General features: G+C 39.6%; 2 protein-coding genes across 4 annotated transcripts; both read right to left on the reverse strand.

Moving 5' to 3' along the window:
• Nucleotides 1-1,347: 1,347 nt before the first annotated feature.
• On the reverse strand, nucleotides 1,348-6,153 carry LOC105940172 (guanine nucleotide-binding protein G(I)/G(S)/G(O) subunit gamma-5). Its single transcript, XM_012882647.3, has 3 exons — nucleotides 5,965-6,153; nucleotides 1,808-1,950; nucleotides 1,348-1,651 (listed from the first exon to the last, which is right to left on the reverse strand). Exons 1-2 carry the CDS (start codon nucleotides 6,040-6,042, stop codon nucleotides 1,825-1,827), a joined length of 204 nt encoding a protein of 67 aa, XP_012738101.1. The 5' UTR covers nucleotides 6,043-6,153; the 3' UTR covers nucleotides 1,348-1,651; nucleotides 1,808-1,824.
• Nucleotides 6,154-6,234: 81 nt separating this feature from the next.
• On the reverse strand, nucleotides 6,235-16,090 carry ssx2ipa (synovial sarcoma, X breakpoint 2 interacting protein a). 3 transcript variants are annotated; one of them, XM_036138338.1, is made up of 14 exons: nucleotides 15,895-16,090; nucleotides 14,793-14,933; nucleotides 14,418-14,575; nucleotides 13,102-13,308; nucleotides 12,085-12,195; nucleotides 11,862-11,997; nucleotides 11,695-11,770; nucleotides 11,429-11,606; nucleotides 10,831-10,966; nucleotides 8,878-9,014; nucleotides 8,610-8,783; nucleotides 8,411-8,528; nucleotides 6,834-6,987; nucleotides 6,235-6,738 (listed from the first exon to the last, which is right to left on the reverse strand). In XM_036138338.1, the coding sequence occupies exons 2-14, from the start codon at nucleotides 14,824-14,826 to the stop codon at nucleotides 6,597-6,599; spliced, it is 1,761 nt and encodes a 586-aa protein (XP_035994231.1). In that variant the 5' UTR covers nucleotides 14,827-14,933; nucleotides 15,895-16,090; the 3' UTR covers nucleotides 6,235-6,596. The 3 variants fall into 3 exon arrangements, with proteins under 3 accessions (XP_035994231.1, XP_021164151.2, XP_035994230.1); XM_021308476.2 differs by having other exon boundaries at nucleotides 14,418-14,578; XM_036138337.1 differs by lacking the exon at nucleotides 15,895-16,090 and adding an exon at nucleotides 15,718-15,872 and having other exon boundaries at nucleotides 14,418-14,578.
• Between the last annotated feature and the right edge of the window lie 323 nt (nucleotides 16,091-16,413).

Below are 16,413 nucleotides of genomic sequence, written 5' to 3' on the forward strand. Positions count from 1 at the left end.
CGTAAATGGCTCAATAGGAAACCCAACACAGATCACTTTTGGGTTACAGTGGAAAATAGTATTTAATCATTACTACTTCTAAACCCTCCAAAGGCTAGAAATACTTTGGTCATTTAAGATAATTATAAAATTCCTTCAAGTTATAATAAATTATAGCCCCTCTTCTCATTTCCCTTTTTTATATTTACATTTAATATTGTTTTTTTATATATCGTTATTTACTATCTTTTTATATCTTATTTATGCTTTATTCCTTATTAACTAATTATAAATACAAAAATTATTTGTAGATACAAAATGTTAAGCATTGAGAGAAGAAAACAAATTAATACCTTTTACTCCAGGAGTTTGCTTTGTCCTCAATGCCAGCCCAGCAGGTTTGAAAGTATGATCAGTTGCAAAGTGAAAACTTCCATCGCTTACTTTTCATTTATTTTGTTTATTTTTTTTAGCAATTATAGGGTAAAGTCAGACTTGTTCTTGACTACCAAAACAAAAACTAAACATGTAGGAGAAATTATCCTTGGAAAGTTTTTTTTGACAACTTGTTGCTCTTGTGTAACTTGGGCTCTGGTATGCAGTGGAATGCCAAAATATTGATGCTGGAGATTGAACTCCTTCTTAAATCTTGTAGAGCCTCTGAGCTACTGAAGAATAGCATCCCCACACCAATGATATTGCCACCAGCAATAAATCCTGAAGTCACTTGGTGTTCCAAGTTGACGTGCAGTGCAGCGTTCTCCTCCACACATGGGGTTTTTGTGTGTGGGCTAGAAAGTTTCACTTTGGACTCATTTGACCAGAGCATCTCCTTCTCCGTGTTTTCTGTTCTCCACAGAGGTTGTAGCAAACAGCACCTCTTATGCCCTTCTTCCTTCCACTTTTCTATAAAGGCCAGATTTTACTTGGCTCATTACTATGTGTAATGCACGTCTGATATATTTTAGCAAAAAGGCAAAAAGTCTTGAGGGGATCATGCGATTTAGTTCTGCATTGGGAAAGTATACTCAATTTTGTTTTTTTGTTTTAATGTGTTCAAAGCGTTTTAAATCATCCTAAAGTCTATTCCATGCACCTATCTAAGATGACAGTAGTCTGGTTAACTTTATACTTGAAAAATCAACTGTTCACATTATTATTTAACTGTGTCAGATAGTGGATAAATAGAAGTATAATAATGATTAATTGTCTTTTTAGCATTTTTACCCCTCCTCAAATCTGTTTTTTTTATCAGACAAAAAGAACAAATCTTTGCATCAAGTCATCGCTGTAACTTTTCCTTCACTCTTTCTCAAGCTGTACTGTTTAAATGATTCGATCTCAAACACAAATAAAGCAAACAACAACTCTGTAGCTATGAATGTTTTTATTTTTTTAAATACAAAAATTCCAAAGCAATAAAGACCACTACAGATTGATAGAAAAAGGCACAATTATTGACTTAAAAATCACAGTGTGCCATGAAAAAAACCCAAAAGAAAAAAAAAAAAAAACGGGAAAAAAAAACAAAAAAACATTCCTTTTATTTGAATGTTACTAACAGTTTCTTTTCCTGACTTGAATGTGTTCTACATTTCCCGTGGCAGTAAAATGGCTTGGCATGAGGAGGAGTGCTGAGGTCAACGTTTCCCTGTAGCGTCTGAACGAAGGCCTGCAGGGTGAACAGACAGAACCACAGGTAGAGCGCATAGCTTTCACTTAAAAGAAAAAACAACAACACGTGAAACGAGACGACTATTAAAGCTACTTTTCGCGTTTCTTTATTAAGCGTGGGTGTGGTCGTGTTGCCTGAGTGCGTCCTGCTCACCAATGAAGACGGTGATTTCACAAGAAGGAGCAGACTTTCTGCGGCCTGAAGGGGTTGGTGCTGGAGGACACTCCGGTGAGCAGAGGGTCCTGCAAGGCGTTCTGCAAGCAAAACTGCTGCAGCTCCACAGCTGCCTGTGAAACCTGAAGGAAAAGAAAGCATTATTTCAATTATTGGAAATATACACAAACTGGAAAAATATTGAACAAACTGGATATAAGATATAGATCCCAGAGAGTTAACTCTGTGCATACATAGAGAACATTCACGTTATCCCTTGGATGGAGATTTTGGTATCAGCAGAATAAACACAAACTGAAGCAGCAGGGTGTCATTCCAACTTAGTAGTTGAAAACCTGTTGGATCGGCATCCGAGCCAACAGGAAAAGCGGGAGCGGCGTAAAAACAGAGCATCTTTCGCGACGTGGCCCTGCTGCTTTAAGAACGAAGCAGCTGAAAGTCTTTATCCGCAGGAATAGGTTCTGCCGAAGCCCCCTGAGGCGGTGGCGGTCTCTTTTGGATTTTGTGAGTTTTGATCACGGCGACACAGGCGGGCTGAGCTTTTTTTTAATCGCAAGGACCAGAAAAGTCCAACAATCTAATCTAACCATTAGATTAAGATTTAAAAAACTAAACGTTTTTTAACGTCGTTTCTGTGGTTCTTTAAGTTTAAGTACAAATCTTGTCAGACGGAGCAGAGTTTTCTGTGGAGCTTTTTCTAAATATCTTAAGCTGTCATTATCTCCTCTGGAGAAATGTTTTTTTAATCAATCTTAAGCTCGGTTTTTCTTCATCCTTCAACTATTGTATTTTTCGGACTATAAGGGGCACTTAAAATCCTTAAAGTTTCTCAATCCCTGAAAAGTGCGCCTTATAGTCCGGTGTAGGTACCAGATCGACTCGGGGGTCCTGCGCCTTCTCATGACGTCACTATACATGATTGGTTTAACGTTTGCACAATTACGCAAAATATTGTGATTGGTCTGGACAACTTACTAAAGTAATTATAGCTGGGTGTATGTTTTTATTCGAGAGCGGGATTGCGGTTTGTAAACGGCCAATTTTACGAAGAAATTCTCCATGGTCCCGATGACGTCACATTATGGCAACACCACTCAAACAAACTACAATGAGACCGCGGTTTGCATTTGTAATTAATCAAATTTATTTAGTTAATTTAGCAGGGTTTTTTTCTCAAAAGCTTCAGGCTTAAAGATGAACATAGACAAATGTGAAATCTTAGCAATTCAAAATAATCAATCCACTTTAATTGATAAAAATTAGGTAAAATATTTAGGTATAATGATTAACAAGGACCACACTGAAAATGACACAACAAATATTCAACCTATTTTACAAAAAAAAATCAACAAATATTTGACAGTTGGCTCAATTTTGGTAAGAATATTGTTAACAAAAACGGAAGGGATATCCAGATTAATTTATCCAGCATATATCTTAAATATACCAAATACGACATTAAAAAATTAATCAAATTCATCACAATTTCATCTGGAATAATAAAAAACATGTGATCAGAAAGAACGACATAGTAATATCAGTAGAAAAAGGAGGAACAAACGTTACTGATTTTGAAGTGATGAATGCCATGATTAAATTAAAATGGCTGCAGACTTTTATTAAAAATGAAAAGAGTTTATGGTTTAGTTTCCCTTCACAACATTTTTTTTTTTTAAATTGGAGGAAGGAAATTTCTCTTAAGATGTAACTTTGATCCTGCAAAATTACCGATTAAATTGTCAGACTACCACAGAAGCATTCCAAAATGATGTTAAAAGTTTTCATGCCTCGATTAAGTTACTGGAAAATAACCGTAAATTAACAAATAAAATTGATTTGTAGCAAATGGAGACCGCGGGCGTAATGTAGTTTGTTTGAGTGGAGTTGCCATATAATGACGTCATTGGGAAGCGCCAGGCCCCCCCGAGCCGATCTGGTACCTACACCGGTGCGCCTTATATGTGATTAAAGTTGTGCTTACTGACCAACTTTATGTGGTACGATATTCTCAAAAATCAGTTAAAATGTGTAAGTACAACTTTGGTTAGCAATGAAGCTGCTCTGCTAAATGGAGATGGAGCATTACGGTACACTGTGTCACTACCTGATGGGATCCCTGAGCTGTCTACAAGACTGCCTGACTGTAATGTCTAAACTAGAAGTGCGATCATGTAAAGGCCCCCCACATACCCGGACGTAGTTCACTCCGCGGAAGTCCGCGCGTTTTTGAGGCGGATTTTGAGCAGACTCCGTGTATTCATGTACGTGAGGAGCTCAGTTTTTACAACTGCGTACGCGGTGTCACACAATAAACTTCTTGGTGGCACGAAGTCTTTACATGGAACTGTTTTATATGTGAGCTTGATACACAGAGCCGCTCCAAGCAGGCGGCTGCAAGGACGCGCAGCATCAGTCCCGCTCTGTTCTCACTGACGGATGTGTGGTGAGTCAGCTCTAGGTGTTCAGCTAGCTAATTACACATTTTACCATTCCAATTCCCAAATACGCTCTACTATGAAGGGTAAAACATCAATCCATCAAGCTCACAGTATGCACAGAGTACATTGAGAATGTGGGAGCCTTTTGGCAGTACAATAAACCTAGTAAATTAATTCAATATAAAAGTTTTTTTTGGCCTTATGTTAGAAACAGGGCAGTGTCGTCCAGCTACTCTGTCCTGCCGACAGAGACGGTGTACGTGAAAGGTCGGAGTGATATTACCCACTTGGGAAGAATATTTAGTGCGCCCTATGGTTAAAAAAAGACAGTACTTTTAAAAATGTAAACCAAGTAAAATGATCAGAAACCTGTTTTGCTTGATTCACATTAACTGACAGCAAAGTTTAAATGGCTGAAACAAAATGAGCATATTTTCTATATGGAATTATTAAACGTATAATCCTTATCTTTTGTCAAACGAGGAGAGACGGAGGCATATTTAAGCGCTTTAGCTCCCCTTACCTTCCTGAAGGAGCTGAAAGCCACGCCTCGTAAACAGCGCAGCTGACTTAGGCACATCAAACATTTTGTATTGTGGACGCTGGTGCGCCTGCTTGTTGATTGACAGCTCCGTCCAGATGAATATGTGAATTTATTATTTAACGCTGTTAGGCCGATGTCTGATTCTTTAGCTGTAGAGTGACTACAGGAAAATGTTGCACTATTGTCTGAGTCTCAGTGTTGCAGCATGAAGCCCTACAGAACCTTCCACACTCAGGGCGGACTTGGAGGGGGGGCCCCTTCACTAAAGTTTGCCTAGGGCCCCAAAATGGCTAAGTCCGCCCCTTGTGGCATTGCACTATAAAAATACCTTAAAATGTCCCCTCATCTCATCAAAATAATGGTTATGTTTGATAAACCTGCCGCAAAGGTCCGTTTGGGACCAGCGCGTCGACTTTGACGTCTCATGAGGCGTTGCTGCGTAAAACTAGGAAATTATTAAATCATGAAGAATACATTTTAATCAATAAAACAAAAACCCAATATTTTTCTGAATACATATTTCATACATCTTAAACGAGCTATACATTCGTTTCCAGATGTAATTAATGGAGAGATTAAACCATTAATTTGTTAAATTGTAGGACTTTTGGATGTCCCATTTCTTTAACTACTAAATTGCATTTTTAAATATTGGAATTTCTATATAGAAATATGTTTAAAAGAGGATAAATGAGTAGTGGGCTAGTGTGTGAATATTCAGATGTTTTGTAACTAGTTGACTGAAGGCACAAATTATTAACTTGAGGATCAACTTTGAGATTATGGTTGTAAATAAAAAAGTAAACTTAAGTGCTAGAGGTTATCAGATCATAATTCTGGTTAAAATCAGTGTAATGCATATCTTCCAGCACAAGTTGTCCATTTGTTAGGAACTCCTGATGCTACCCCCGGCTAGCCTGTTAGCTCAACACATTTTAGCCCCTTTTTATTAAAAAAAGGTTACATGTTTAAAACAAAGAGAAAGGTTCCCTGAATGCCAACTCTTGAAGGTGAACTCCCTTCCTGCGCCTGTTGATCGTGGCCTACAACACGCTGGCAGCGTCCAGCTCTGCTAGTGTTAGCGGATCAGCGTAGCTGGCGACGTTTCTCTCTTATTTAACACAAAACACAAGCCAGCGGAAACTCCTGCTTACCTTCACTCTGTTTATGCTCGCCTCGAAACGGAGCTGCTGCACCGCCTTTTTCATGGTGGCCACGTTAGAGCTTGACATTCTTTGTGTTTCTGGATTTTCTGTTTATTTTATTTCTTTTCTAAAAGCAGAGCGATAGCAGCGATCCTTTTTGGGCGACGATGCTCTGACAAAAGCAAAAGATGCGAACATCCGGATTCCGGTTGTTCTGCTGCTTCCACTTTCGGACGCCAGAGGGCGCCAACGTACAGAGAATAAAAAAAAATGAAACACTTGGAGAAAAACCTTTATTGCGTCATCAGATTTATATAAAATTATGTTTTCACTGCCCCATTTTATTAAAACCTATAATTTTTTTATACTTAAAAAGTAAAATATATACATTTAACTCACTACTTGGCTAATAAATAAAGCGTATAATCTAACTTGTCAGTGCTGATCAGTTTGTAAAGAAATAAATAGGTGAACTGAGAACTCTTTAAAAGTGCTTATTTGGTCACTGACCCATCTATAGAAAATGAGTGTTCATCACCGCTGAGAGGGCAATAATTCAATGCTAAAGTTCATTACTGGAAATAAAAACCCATATTAAAAAAAATGACATTACAAAGGCACAAGTGTTTTCTTTTTGTTATTTAACCAACACTTTGATCGTCGCCAGATGTGAAGATGCTCATTTCTCCAGCGTGAGGTTGGATATTGGACCTGATCCGAGGGCGTCGATCTTCTATTGTGCTCGACTCTTGCCAGCGTCCTCGAATTGAATGATTGTAGGAACTGGATTTAAAAATAGAAATGCGATTAATAAGTAGTTGGACTGTGTGATCTTTAATAAATTGTGTGCGTGTGTGTATAAATAAATAGCGTACTACCTGCTGTCTGATAGGAGACGGAGTGTACGGTAAAGTTCAATCGTGGATGGCACGGGAGAACTTCGTGAAGGTTTAGGAGTTGAGAATGTAGTGTAGGTTGGTGACTTTGACCGCTTGGCTCTCACAGACGATGCCCTGATCTCTGGCTCACTTCCTGCCATGCAAGACAGACAATTTAGGGAAAAATCTATAATGACAGACTTGCAGACTTAAAGGTTATGGTGGGACAGTATCAGTAAAACATGCATTTGGGGTACTTTTGCAGAACAAAATCAGTAAAATCAAACATGATTAACTCTTATCCTTCAGCACAATATCTTCACCAATCTATGAGATTTAGCATCTCAGCTACTAAAGATATACCTCAGTTTGTGCATTAAGCACAGAGTCCATTCAAAATGACCCAATGTACTGACATGATACATTGTGCAGCTCTACTTCAGGTAAAAATCTTATGCTCACAAGACCTTTGTCAGTGGAACAAATTGAAAATCAGTTTATTTTTGGATGTTTTCTATTGAGTTTACCTTTACGCTCAACATTTAATAAACCAACTTTGGGCTTTAGTAGAATCTGCACATCCCTCTCAAACCTTTGGAAATCTAATTCAGCAATGGACGTCCTGGATGAAGCTGAATCAATCCCGAACAGACCTGAAATCTGGTACAAATGTTTTCCACTGACAAATTCTGAACTTTTTATATGTTTAGAAACTGTATTACAGCGCCTCCCAGATTTATGGACATAATACCATCCTTCCAGATCACTCTTGAAACCTTTCCACACTTGCATTTTGTTAAACAGCAGGTTCCAAGTAAAACCTTTTGCTTTAATAGACACGCTCAGACTCACTGAAGATCCCTTAAATAATTTGATTACATGAGCAGTGCCTTGCTACTACTCAACTTGTTCAAACAGCGAAGCTGTACTTATAGCTAATCATTGCCAAGGTTTAAACCTCCTGTACAAAAAGGTTTTGATGATCTCAGACTATGGGTATATACAAATCTAAACAGACTACAAGTTTATATGCCTGAGCGAGTCAGCCGTCTCACAGCAGAGATTTGACAACCTGAAGACGAGCCAGCCTCCGCCTTATTGAAACATGTCCAGTCGTGTAGAGACAAAATTATGAATTATCCTCTCAAGTTCGCTTGTTAACGCCATAAATCTCAGCTGAGATGTTCCTCAAATAAAAAAAAAGCTGATTCTTACATCCTGTTTTAAAATGATATTAAAAAAGGGAAAAAGCCACTCAGCAAAGACATCTAGGCTGAAATATCCTCCACACAGTGAATGACAAACAATGTTTAGTTATGGATGCTTGATTTGTTTTATAAGCTTTGAAACTAGGAGTGTTTAACAAAATATTTTCTAAAATTTTGTTGACCAATAAAAAGGACATTCAGTCCTGATATTTCTATTTGTTTTAGTGTACTTAGGACATGTAAGGAACAGACAATTATCTTGTTATAAGTAAAATCTAGATTTTAAAAACAGAATAAATAAAAAATAAAAAAAGGGGCTACATCCATGAAGGATCTCTTTTAAGCAGCATATTTATCACATTGACTTACTAATCGATAAGGCACTATGGGCATCTGATGAGGAGCCTCTCCTGCGATCTCTAAAAGGCGTAATGTTCAAAAACTGATTCTTGAGCCAGGCAGCACGGTCTTCCTCAAAGGCCATTTTCTGTGGGAGAACAAAGTTTATTTAGTTAAAGAAGTCATTACAGCAGTCACTAAAGGTACGATGATGCACACTGGCGCATACTTCTCGCCCTAAACGGATTGCAGCCTCGGTGAAGTTCTGTCTCTCCTTCTCAAAGTTTCTCTTCTGCTCCTCAAAGAGCTTCCATTCTTCTTTGAGGCGCTCCTTCTCCTCCAGCGTGTAGCCGTCGTTGAGGAGAGCTGCCGTCTCGTCATCAAACGACGCGTTTAGTTGTTGCTAAAAAAAAAAAAAAAAAAAAAAAAAAAAAAGTTAAAAATTAGCCTTCAACTTGCTTGCTGATCTTTCATTATGCTAACTAGCTGATGCTGACCTGGAGAAGTTGCTGTTGTGCATGAATGAACTCTCGGCACTGCTGGACTTCCCGCCTCATCCTCTCCATCTCATCCTCGTGGGTTTCCAAAGGTATCGTGTCCTTGTTTGACTCCATCTGATTCTGCACCTGAGAAGCTGACGACACGGAAAACCCATAACTGATTATTCAAAAACTTCCTTCCCAGCATAAAGCATGCATTACTCCCCCCCCACAAATAAGCAAAGTTGGTAGATCAATACCCCAAAAGCCTAGCAAGTGATATTGCAGAGAAAAGTGGTTTTTGCAAAGCACTGACTCAAAGAGGGACAGATACAAATACACACCAACCTTTTCAGGTTTTTATTTGTATGAAAAAAAAAAAAAAGTTTTTCTTCTGCTTCAAAATGGTGCACTACTATGTGTAATGACATGTCCAAAAAACAAACAAATCATCGTAGGTTTGCTGTTGTTACTTAACTAAATGTGAAAAAGATTCAGGTTTTTAACCTCCCAAAAAAAAAAAAAAAAAAAAAAAAAAAAAAAAAAAATTATATATATATATATATATATATATATATATATATATATATATATATATATATATATATATATATATATATATATATATATATATATATATACACACACACACACACACACACACAGGCCACTTTATTAGGTACCCCATGCTAGTAACGGGTTGGACCCCCTTTTTGCCTTCAGAACTGCCTCAATTCTTCGTGGCATAGATTCAACAAGGTGCTGGAAGCATTCCTCAGGGAGTTTGGTCCATATTGACATGATGGCACACAGTTGCCGCAGATTTGTCGGCTGCACATCCATGATGCGAATCTCCCGTTCCACCACATCCCAAAGATGCTCTATTGGATTGAGATCTGGTGACTGTGGAGGCCATTTGAGTACAGCGAACTCATTGTCATGTTCAAGAAACCAGTCTGAGATGATTCCAGCTTTATGACATGGCGCATTATCCTGCTGAAAGTAGCCATCAGAAGTTGGGTACATTGTGGTCATAAAGGGATGGACATGGTCAGCAACAATACTCAGGTAGGCTGTGGCGTTGCAACGATGCTCAATTGGTACCAAGGGGCCCAAAGAGTGCCAAGCAAATATTCCCCACACCATGACACCACCACCACCAGCCTGAACCGTTGATACAAGGCAGGATGGATCCATGCTTTCATGTTGTAGACGCCAAATTCTGACCCAACCATCTGACTGTTGCAGCAGAAATCCAGACTCATCAGACCAGGCAACGTTTTTCCAATCTTCTATTGTCCAACTTCGATGAGCTTGTGCAAATTGTAGCCTCAGTTTCCTGTTCTTAGCTGGAAGGAGTGGCACCCGATGTGGTCTTCTGCTGCTGTAGCCCATCTGCCTCAAAGTTCGACGTACTGTGCGTTCAGAGATGCTCTTCTGCCCACCTTGGTTGTAACGGGTGGTTATTCGAGTCACTGTTGCCCTTCTATCAGCTCAAACCAGTCTGGCCATTCTCCTCTGACCTCAACAAGGCATTTCCGCCCACAGAACTGCCGCTCACTGGATGTTTTTTCTTTTTCGGACCATTCTCTGTAAACCCTAGAGATGGTTGTGCGTGAAAATCCCAGTAGATTAGCAGTTTCTGAAATACTCAGACCAGCCCTTCTGGCACCAACAATCATGCCACATTCAAAGTCACTCAAATCACCTTGCTTCCCCATACTGATGCTCGGTTTGAACTGAAGGAGATTCTCTTGACCATGTCTACATGCCTAAATGCACTGAGTTGCCGCCATGTGATTGGCTGCTTAGAAATTAAGTGTTAACGAGCAGTTGGACAGGTGTACCTAATAAAGTGGCCGGTGAGTGTATATAGCTGGTCTAAAAAATTGCATAAGTACATTTAACATGAAAATAAGGTGTAAAATACTAAGCAGGATCCTAGCGTGCCAGAGATAGCAACCCTTTTACCGTGGTCTAATTTTTCCACATGGTTCCTCAGTTTCCTCCACTGCTGGCGGATGCTGTTGAGGAGTTGCTCCCTGGCAAGTTCACAGGACTGGTCCAACGCTTCCCTGCTCGTGTCTGCAGCTTTCTCTTCATCCACCTTGAACAAATGGTTAAAAAAAAAAAAAAAACACGATCTGTTAAAGCGCGCCAAGTAAAACAAGTCAAAAAGCGTTGAGATTTAAATAGAGAGGTATTTTCAGAGCGTGAAAACAACCCCAAATGTCAAGTACAGGGGTGGCAGCAGGGAATCAGGGACTAGTGCGCTTCCCAAACTACAATGCACTATGAGGAAATAAAATTATATGGAAATATTGACGCAATATTTCAAAAGAATTTAAAGCTCAGGCATAAATTAGCCTTCCAAATGAGCAACGGTCCAAACCACAGCACTAAATTAGTTAACTCTTAAGGACAACAAAGTCAGTATTTCTATACAGTGCATCCAAAACCTGGTTGCACGAGTTCAGCCGCCTGTCAAGCACCACTGAATCTCGTCTTTTGACCAACCTGCAATCTTCACTTCCTACTCCTTTATTCTGTCTGTGTCTAATCTACAAACCTGCTCCAGGCCGTCAGCGGCGTCTCCACTGATGGGTTGCTGCTGAGGACTCAGGATGTGCATCATCTCCTTCTTCATCTGCTGGAGGACCTTTTTAAGCTCCGCATTCTCCAGAATCAGAGCCTTCCGACTCGCCTCGTAGTCGTCGAGCAACGTTTTGTACATCTCCCTCTCGTGGCTGCAGGAAGACATTATTGTGCACTCAGACTGTACGTGCCTTAGAAATAAAAATAAAACTCTTATTGGCCAGTTGGTTTCCATAATACCTGGGTGTCAATTTGGCTGTCCTCCACTGACTCCTTTTTCCATCTGATCGCCCCAAGCAGTTCAGAACATCAATAGCTATTTTTTTTTAAAACACTAATTAGCTTTGGATAAAAATAAATAAATAAATAAAGCGTTATATAATGGTTCAGGAAAAGAATCAATTTACCTAGTTTCTTTTCCTTTCTGTCAACCAGCAGCTGACTGAGGCGTTCCTTCAGCTTTGAAGCCTCCCTCTCCTTTCTTTTGGCATCATGACTGCATTGAGAGGCACGGCTGGCAATGATGCTTTGGAGCTTCTGAACCTGTCAGGATTGGAGCAGACGAGCTGATCAGGCTTTCACCAAGAAAGACGGTCATATTATTTCTGAAGCACACGGGTAAAGCTCTACCTCCTCTTTTTCCGTCTTCAGACAGCTCTGTAGAGTCTTGATTTTCAGCTGAAGCTGCCTCTCGGTCTCGTGCAGACCCGACTTCTCCCTTATTGACAGCTCCAACTGGTCCTAAAGGAGAAAAAAAATAAATTAAAATCAAAACAGTAAAAAGGGTCACATTACAGGAGCTGCTCCCCTAAGCTGAAAGCCTCCGCCCTAAAACTGGTTTGTGCGATTTGAAGCTCAAGCAATTACTCCAACTACATAATAGGCAAGTCGCTCACAAATTGTTATGCAGTTATGTTCTGCTCCCTTATTTAGGGGTCGCCACAACAAGTCACTACAAATCGCACGCAGACGTGGCAGAATTTTTACACCGCATGTCCTAAATCCCTGAAAACGCACGTTACTCTTTGCCAGGGCGTGTTATTCAGAGAGAGTCCCTGGACCTGCGGTTCTGAGCATCCCTCTTCTCAACTCAGCGGATAGAGATCTCAACACATCTGTCAAACTGAAAGTCAAGATTGTTTTATTCATGGAGGCACTGACAGATTTCATCTGGTATAGGAGGAGTTCAGTGTCCGGTACGTCCTTTCTTTGGGACTCATAACCAAATTGCCACAAGTTTTAAGAAATATGTCAAAAAAAGATAAATCTTGCTGAAAAAGCTGCACATGCATGAAAGGAAAAAAAACAAATATTGCATTGCCTAAATGTTAAATAATAGAAGGTGAACAAAAAAAAATTACCATGTATAAACAAACTTACTTTTCACAGAATGAATCAACCTTAATAAATCTGATTGAGCTTTTTGGCTTTGCCTCTTAGTCCCTCGGCCCATTATCCAGACCGTCCTCATCTGACTCGACACGAAGAGGCCAGTCCACGTAAATCAGTTTAGCAATCTAAAGGTTGTAACCCATCGTGAATAATTACAGATCAATTCAAATATGTGTACACACATGGGAAAAAAAAAAAAAAAAAAGTCACATTTACAAGGTTGCATAACACCACAAGAGCCACAGACATACTTGCCTTTAGTCTGGAATTGCTCATCTGCATGTGCTCCAAGGTGTTTAGTTTCTTTAACTGTTCGTTCCCCATCTCCTCCAAAGTGCACATATTTCGCTTTTGGATTTGGAGCAATTCATACATGACATTTAGAGTTGGCACCGCATTTAGGCTCCTTCCCTCTGGTGAGCTGGCCTCAATACCCATGGAGAGGCCAAGCAAGGCGATCTCCTGCAAAAAAAAATATACATAAAAAAAAATAATACATATTCCTATTTCATTGTGTCATCAAATGATCGCTATAGCTTGTTTTATATTCAGCAAAAGATTAAGTGTTTGCAGATCAAGAATGTTACTGTACATACTCAACAAAAATGTATCTGAAAAGAAAAGACAAAATCTGATTTAAAATTAACAGAAACAGTACCGTTTTTCTTCATTATATTATCAAATTATTAGACAATAATCAGCACTCTGCATGTTGATTTATTGACTTACCTGAACTATTTGAGTTCTTAAACTTCAAATGAAAACACTTAAATTCTATAAAAACTCACACTTTCCACTCCTAACTCAAATAAAATCTACACTTAATCAGCCTGCTACCATCTTAAATCATCAGGGATCTGCAGCTAATCCAAAATATAGCAGTCAGAGCCGTAACCAACACATCATGATGCTCGTGAAAGCACCATGGTTTGTAAGAGGGTAGTTAATACAGTCTTGGTGGTGATCTATAAATGATGTTGGATCTCAATACATCCCAGAGTTGCTTGACGGGTAAAAATGATTAAAAACTCTCAGGTCATCAGACTCATTTTCCGAAGACTAGAACTAAATAAGAAAGTTTGAGCATTATTCAAACCTTTGATCATTTGGTTAAAACACGTGTACATCTAAAAAGATTAGGTCTTAACCAATTTATTTTACCAATGAATTTTTTACTAATAAATTTGCAATTTAGGGTAAAACTTTTTGCATTCATCTTAAGTACTTATATTTTCAAGCCTTTTGTCTAATAATACTATTTAAAAAGGCCTGGTAAAAAAACATAACATTTTCAACCTCCAATTTTCAAGAGTGTTGTTAAAGACATTGTTAAGAAATGTGTAATTGTTTAGTTTTGCCTTTTATTGGAAGTGACTTGTGTTGGATTTTGGACCATGCAGTAGATTTCTTTTAAAAGCAAACTTTATAACCATTTTATCCTGTAACTTTGTCTAAAAATGCTTTTATTTCAAACAATTTTGCTATCTTGAAAAGAAGAGACGCTCTCTTTATAGGATCTTCCTGGATAAATTAAACGTTAATGAAAAAAAAAAAAAAAGACATTTTCATACCTGATTGAGGTATGAAATGCACTGATGAACATTCTCTTCAGTACAAAAGGCACTTATTACACTGTAGGAGCTCTTGGAGAAGGGTAAAGAGCACACCGCCACATGATTTTGTCTTGAGGGAGACAAGGTCACATGTGATATGCTCGAGATCTCAGCGTCTTCTGAGAAGAGAACGGAGAGACAGAGAGAGAAAAAATATCACAGAAACCGTTATTACACTGCATCTATTGTGCCGTCCACCGAGTAGCCTGAACTGGGTTGATTCTATTAATAAGAATGAAAATGTGGGTCATCTAAAGCAGATCACAAAAAAAATAATACAGGCAAATGTGCCTTCCTATTCCTGAAATCCTGGAGCAGATTAAAGAATATTACCCATAGGGGATTCAGTTGCCCTCCACTCTCCCATTGGACAGAAACATCAGGACCCGGGGGTGAGAGGTCATGAGCTATTATCGGCACAGAAGTGGAAGAGCAGTCAGGCGGTCGATCAAAAGACCTCACTGGACCGGAACCCTGCAAAAGAGCATCAAACCATGAGACGGAGTGGCAATAATCTGGGCTGATGCCTCAATCACACGGGATTAACCGACAGATTTCCCTGGAACGGGTTTTTTTTTTTTTTCCCGACATGCAACCGGGGCCTCAGCCTCTGAAGCAGGTTGATCTCATCCCCAAGAGAGGATTTGCAAAGAATAATACACCGATCAGGCATAACATCATACCCCCCTTGTCTAGCAGCGAGTCGGTCCCTCTTTAGCTGCCAAAAAAAGCCTCAACAAGGTGGAGAATATACTTCACTAGACTCCTGATGGTGTTAAATGTTAACAGCAGATCCTTTAAGTCCAGCGAGTTGCAAGATGCTGTAGAAAGAGGTAATTTCTCCCATCAGCAGTCTTGATTTTATGCCTGATCAGACTATTAAATAATGCAATTAAGTGTTTGTTTCCCCTCCACACACATACAAATATATATAAAAAACTTGTACACCTTCAGGGGATGATTATAGAAAGCCATTCCCCTGGGAATACAGGCTGGACCAGGGAGACGCCAGACCAGCCACTCCCATTACTTTCCACAGTCAGACAGTGAAAAGCACATTGCGTGAAGAGACGGAAAAAAAACAACTGGCAACGACAGGGCGATAATGGTGTCAGTCAGATAAACTGTTGTCCGCTCCCCTGAGCCAGAAACACAGCCTTTATCTTCAGAGACAGGCTGCGGCGGGGAGCACAGCTTGTTAATGTCAAGTTACCCTGAAACAAACAAACAAACAAACAAAACAATGGCGTCCACTCACCTAACTTCACACTTGAGCTTGACAGGCGGTTATGGTTTGCTATTGTTTAAACTAAACCTGCAGCTAAGGTCGGGTTTTTGTTTTTTCCTTTTTTAAAAAGCGCGGTTCGTATCTAGGTGACAACTTGCGCTGAGTTCTAACGCCATAAACATAATTGCTTAAAATAGGTCAACTAACCTGGACTTTCTAAGTTTAGCGGTGAGGTTTTGATTACCGTCGCGGTCTGTTTATTGGAAACACCTGCGGTGATTGGTCCACATCCTGCTAGAAACGCTAAAAAACAACAAAAAAAAAAAACAAAACACTACTTTAAGACAGCTAACTGGAGATAACAACCCACAGGTCTTCTCAGCTTGCAGGCTGCAGCAGCGGCTGTATGTTTTTTTTTCTCTCTCTCTTTTGAAGCCGATCCTTTTGGTGTCTTCTAACCAAACTGCGTTGTTATTGGAGGAGGCGTTGTTAGGTAACCAGTGAGCCAGGCGTTCATTGGACAATCGCGTGGAAGAGAAAGCCTCCTGTCAGGTGTCTCTAGCAGGAGGGTGCTGCACTGCCCCCTAGAGCCGAGAGGCGGTAGGTGTCACGGTGTTTTCCAGCTGTATCTCATGACAGCAGCATTTACAGATATATGTAGCCGGCCGGACCGAGAATAATTTTTTATTGGGGGCCCAATTTTTCTAAATTTAATATTTGATGAAC

The sequence above is a fragment of the Fundulus heteroclitus genome, chromosome 6, assembly GCF_011125445.2.
Source record: "Fundulus heteroclitus isolate FHET01 chromosome 6, MU-UCD_Fhet_4.1, whole genome shotgun sequence".
Taxonomy (NCBI): domain Eukaryota; kingdom Metazoa; phylum Chordata; class Actinopteri; order Cyprinodontiformes; family Fundulidae; genus Fundulus; species Fundulus heteroclitus.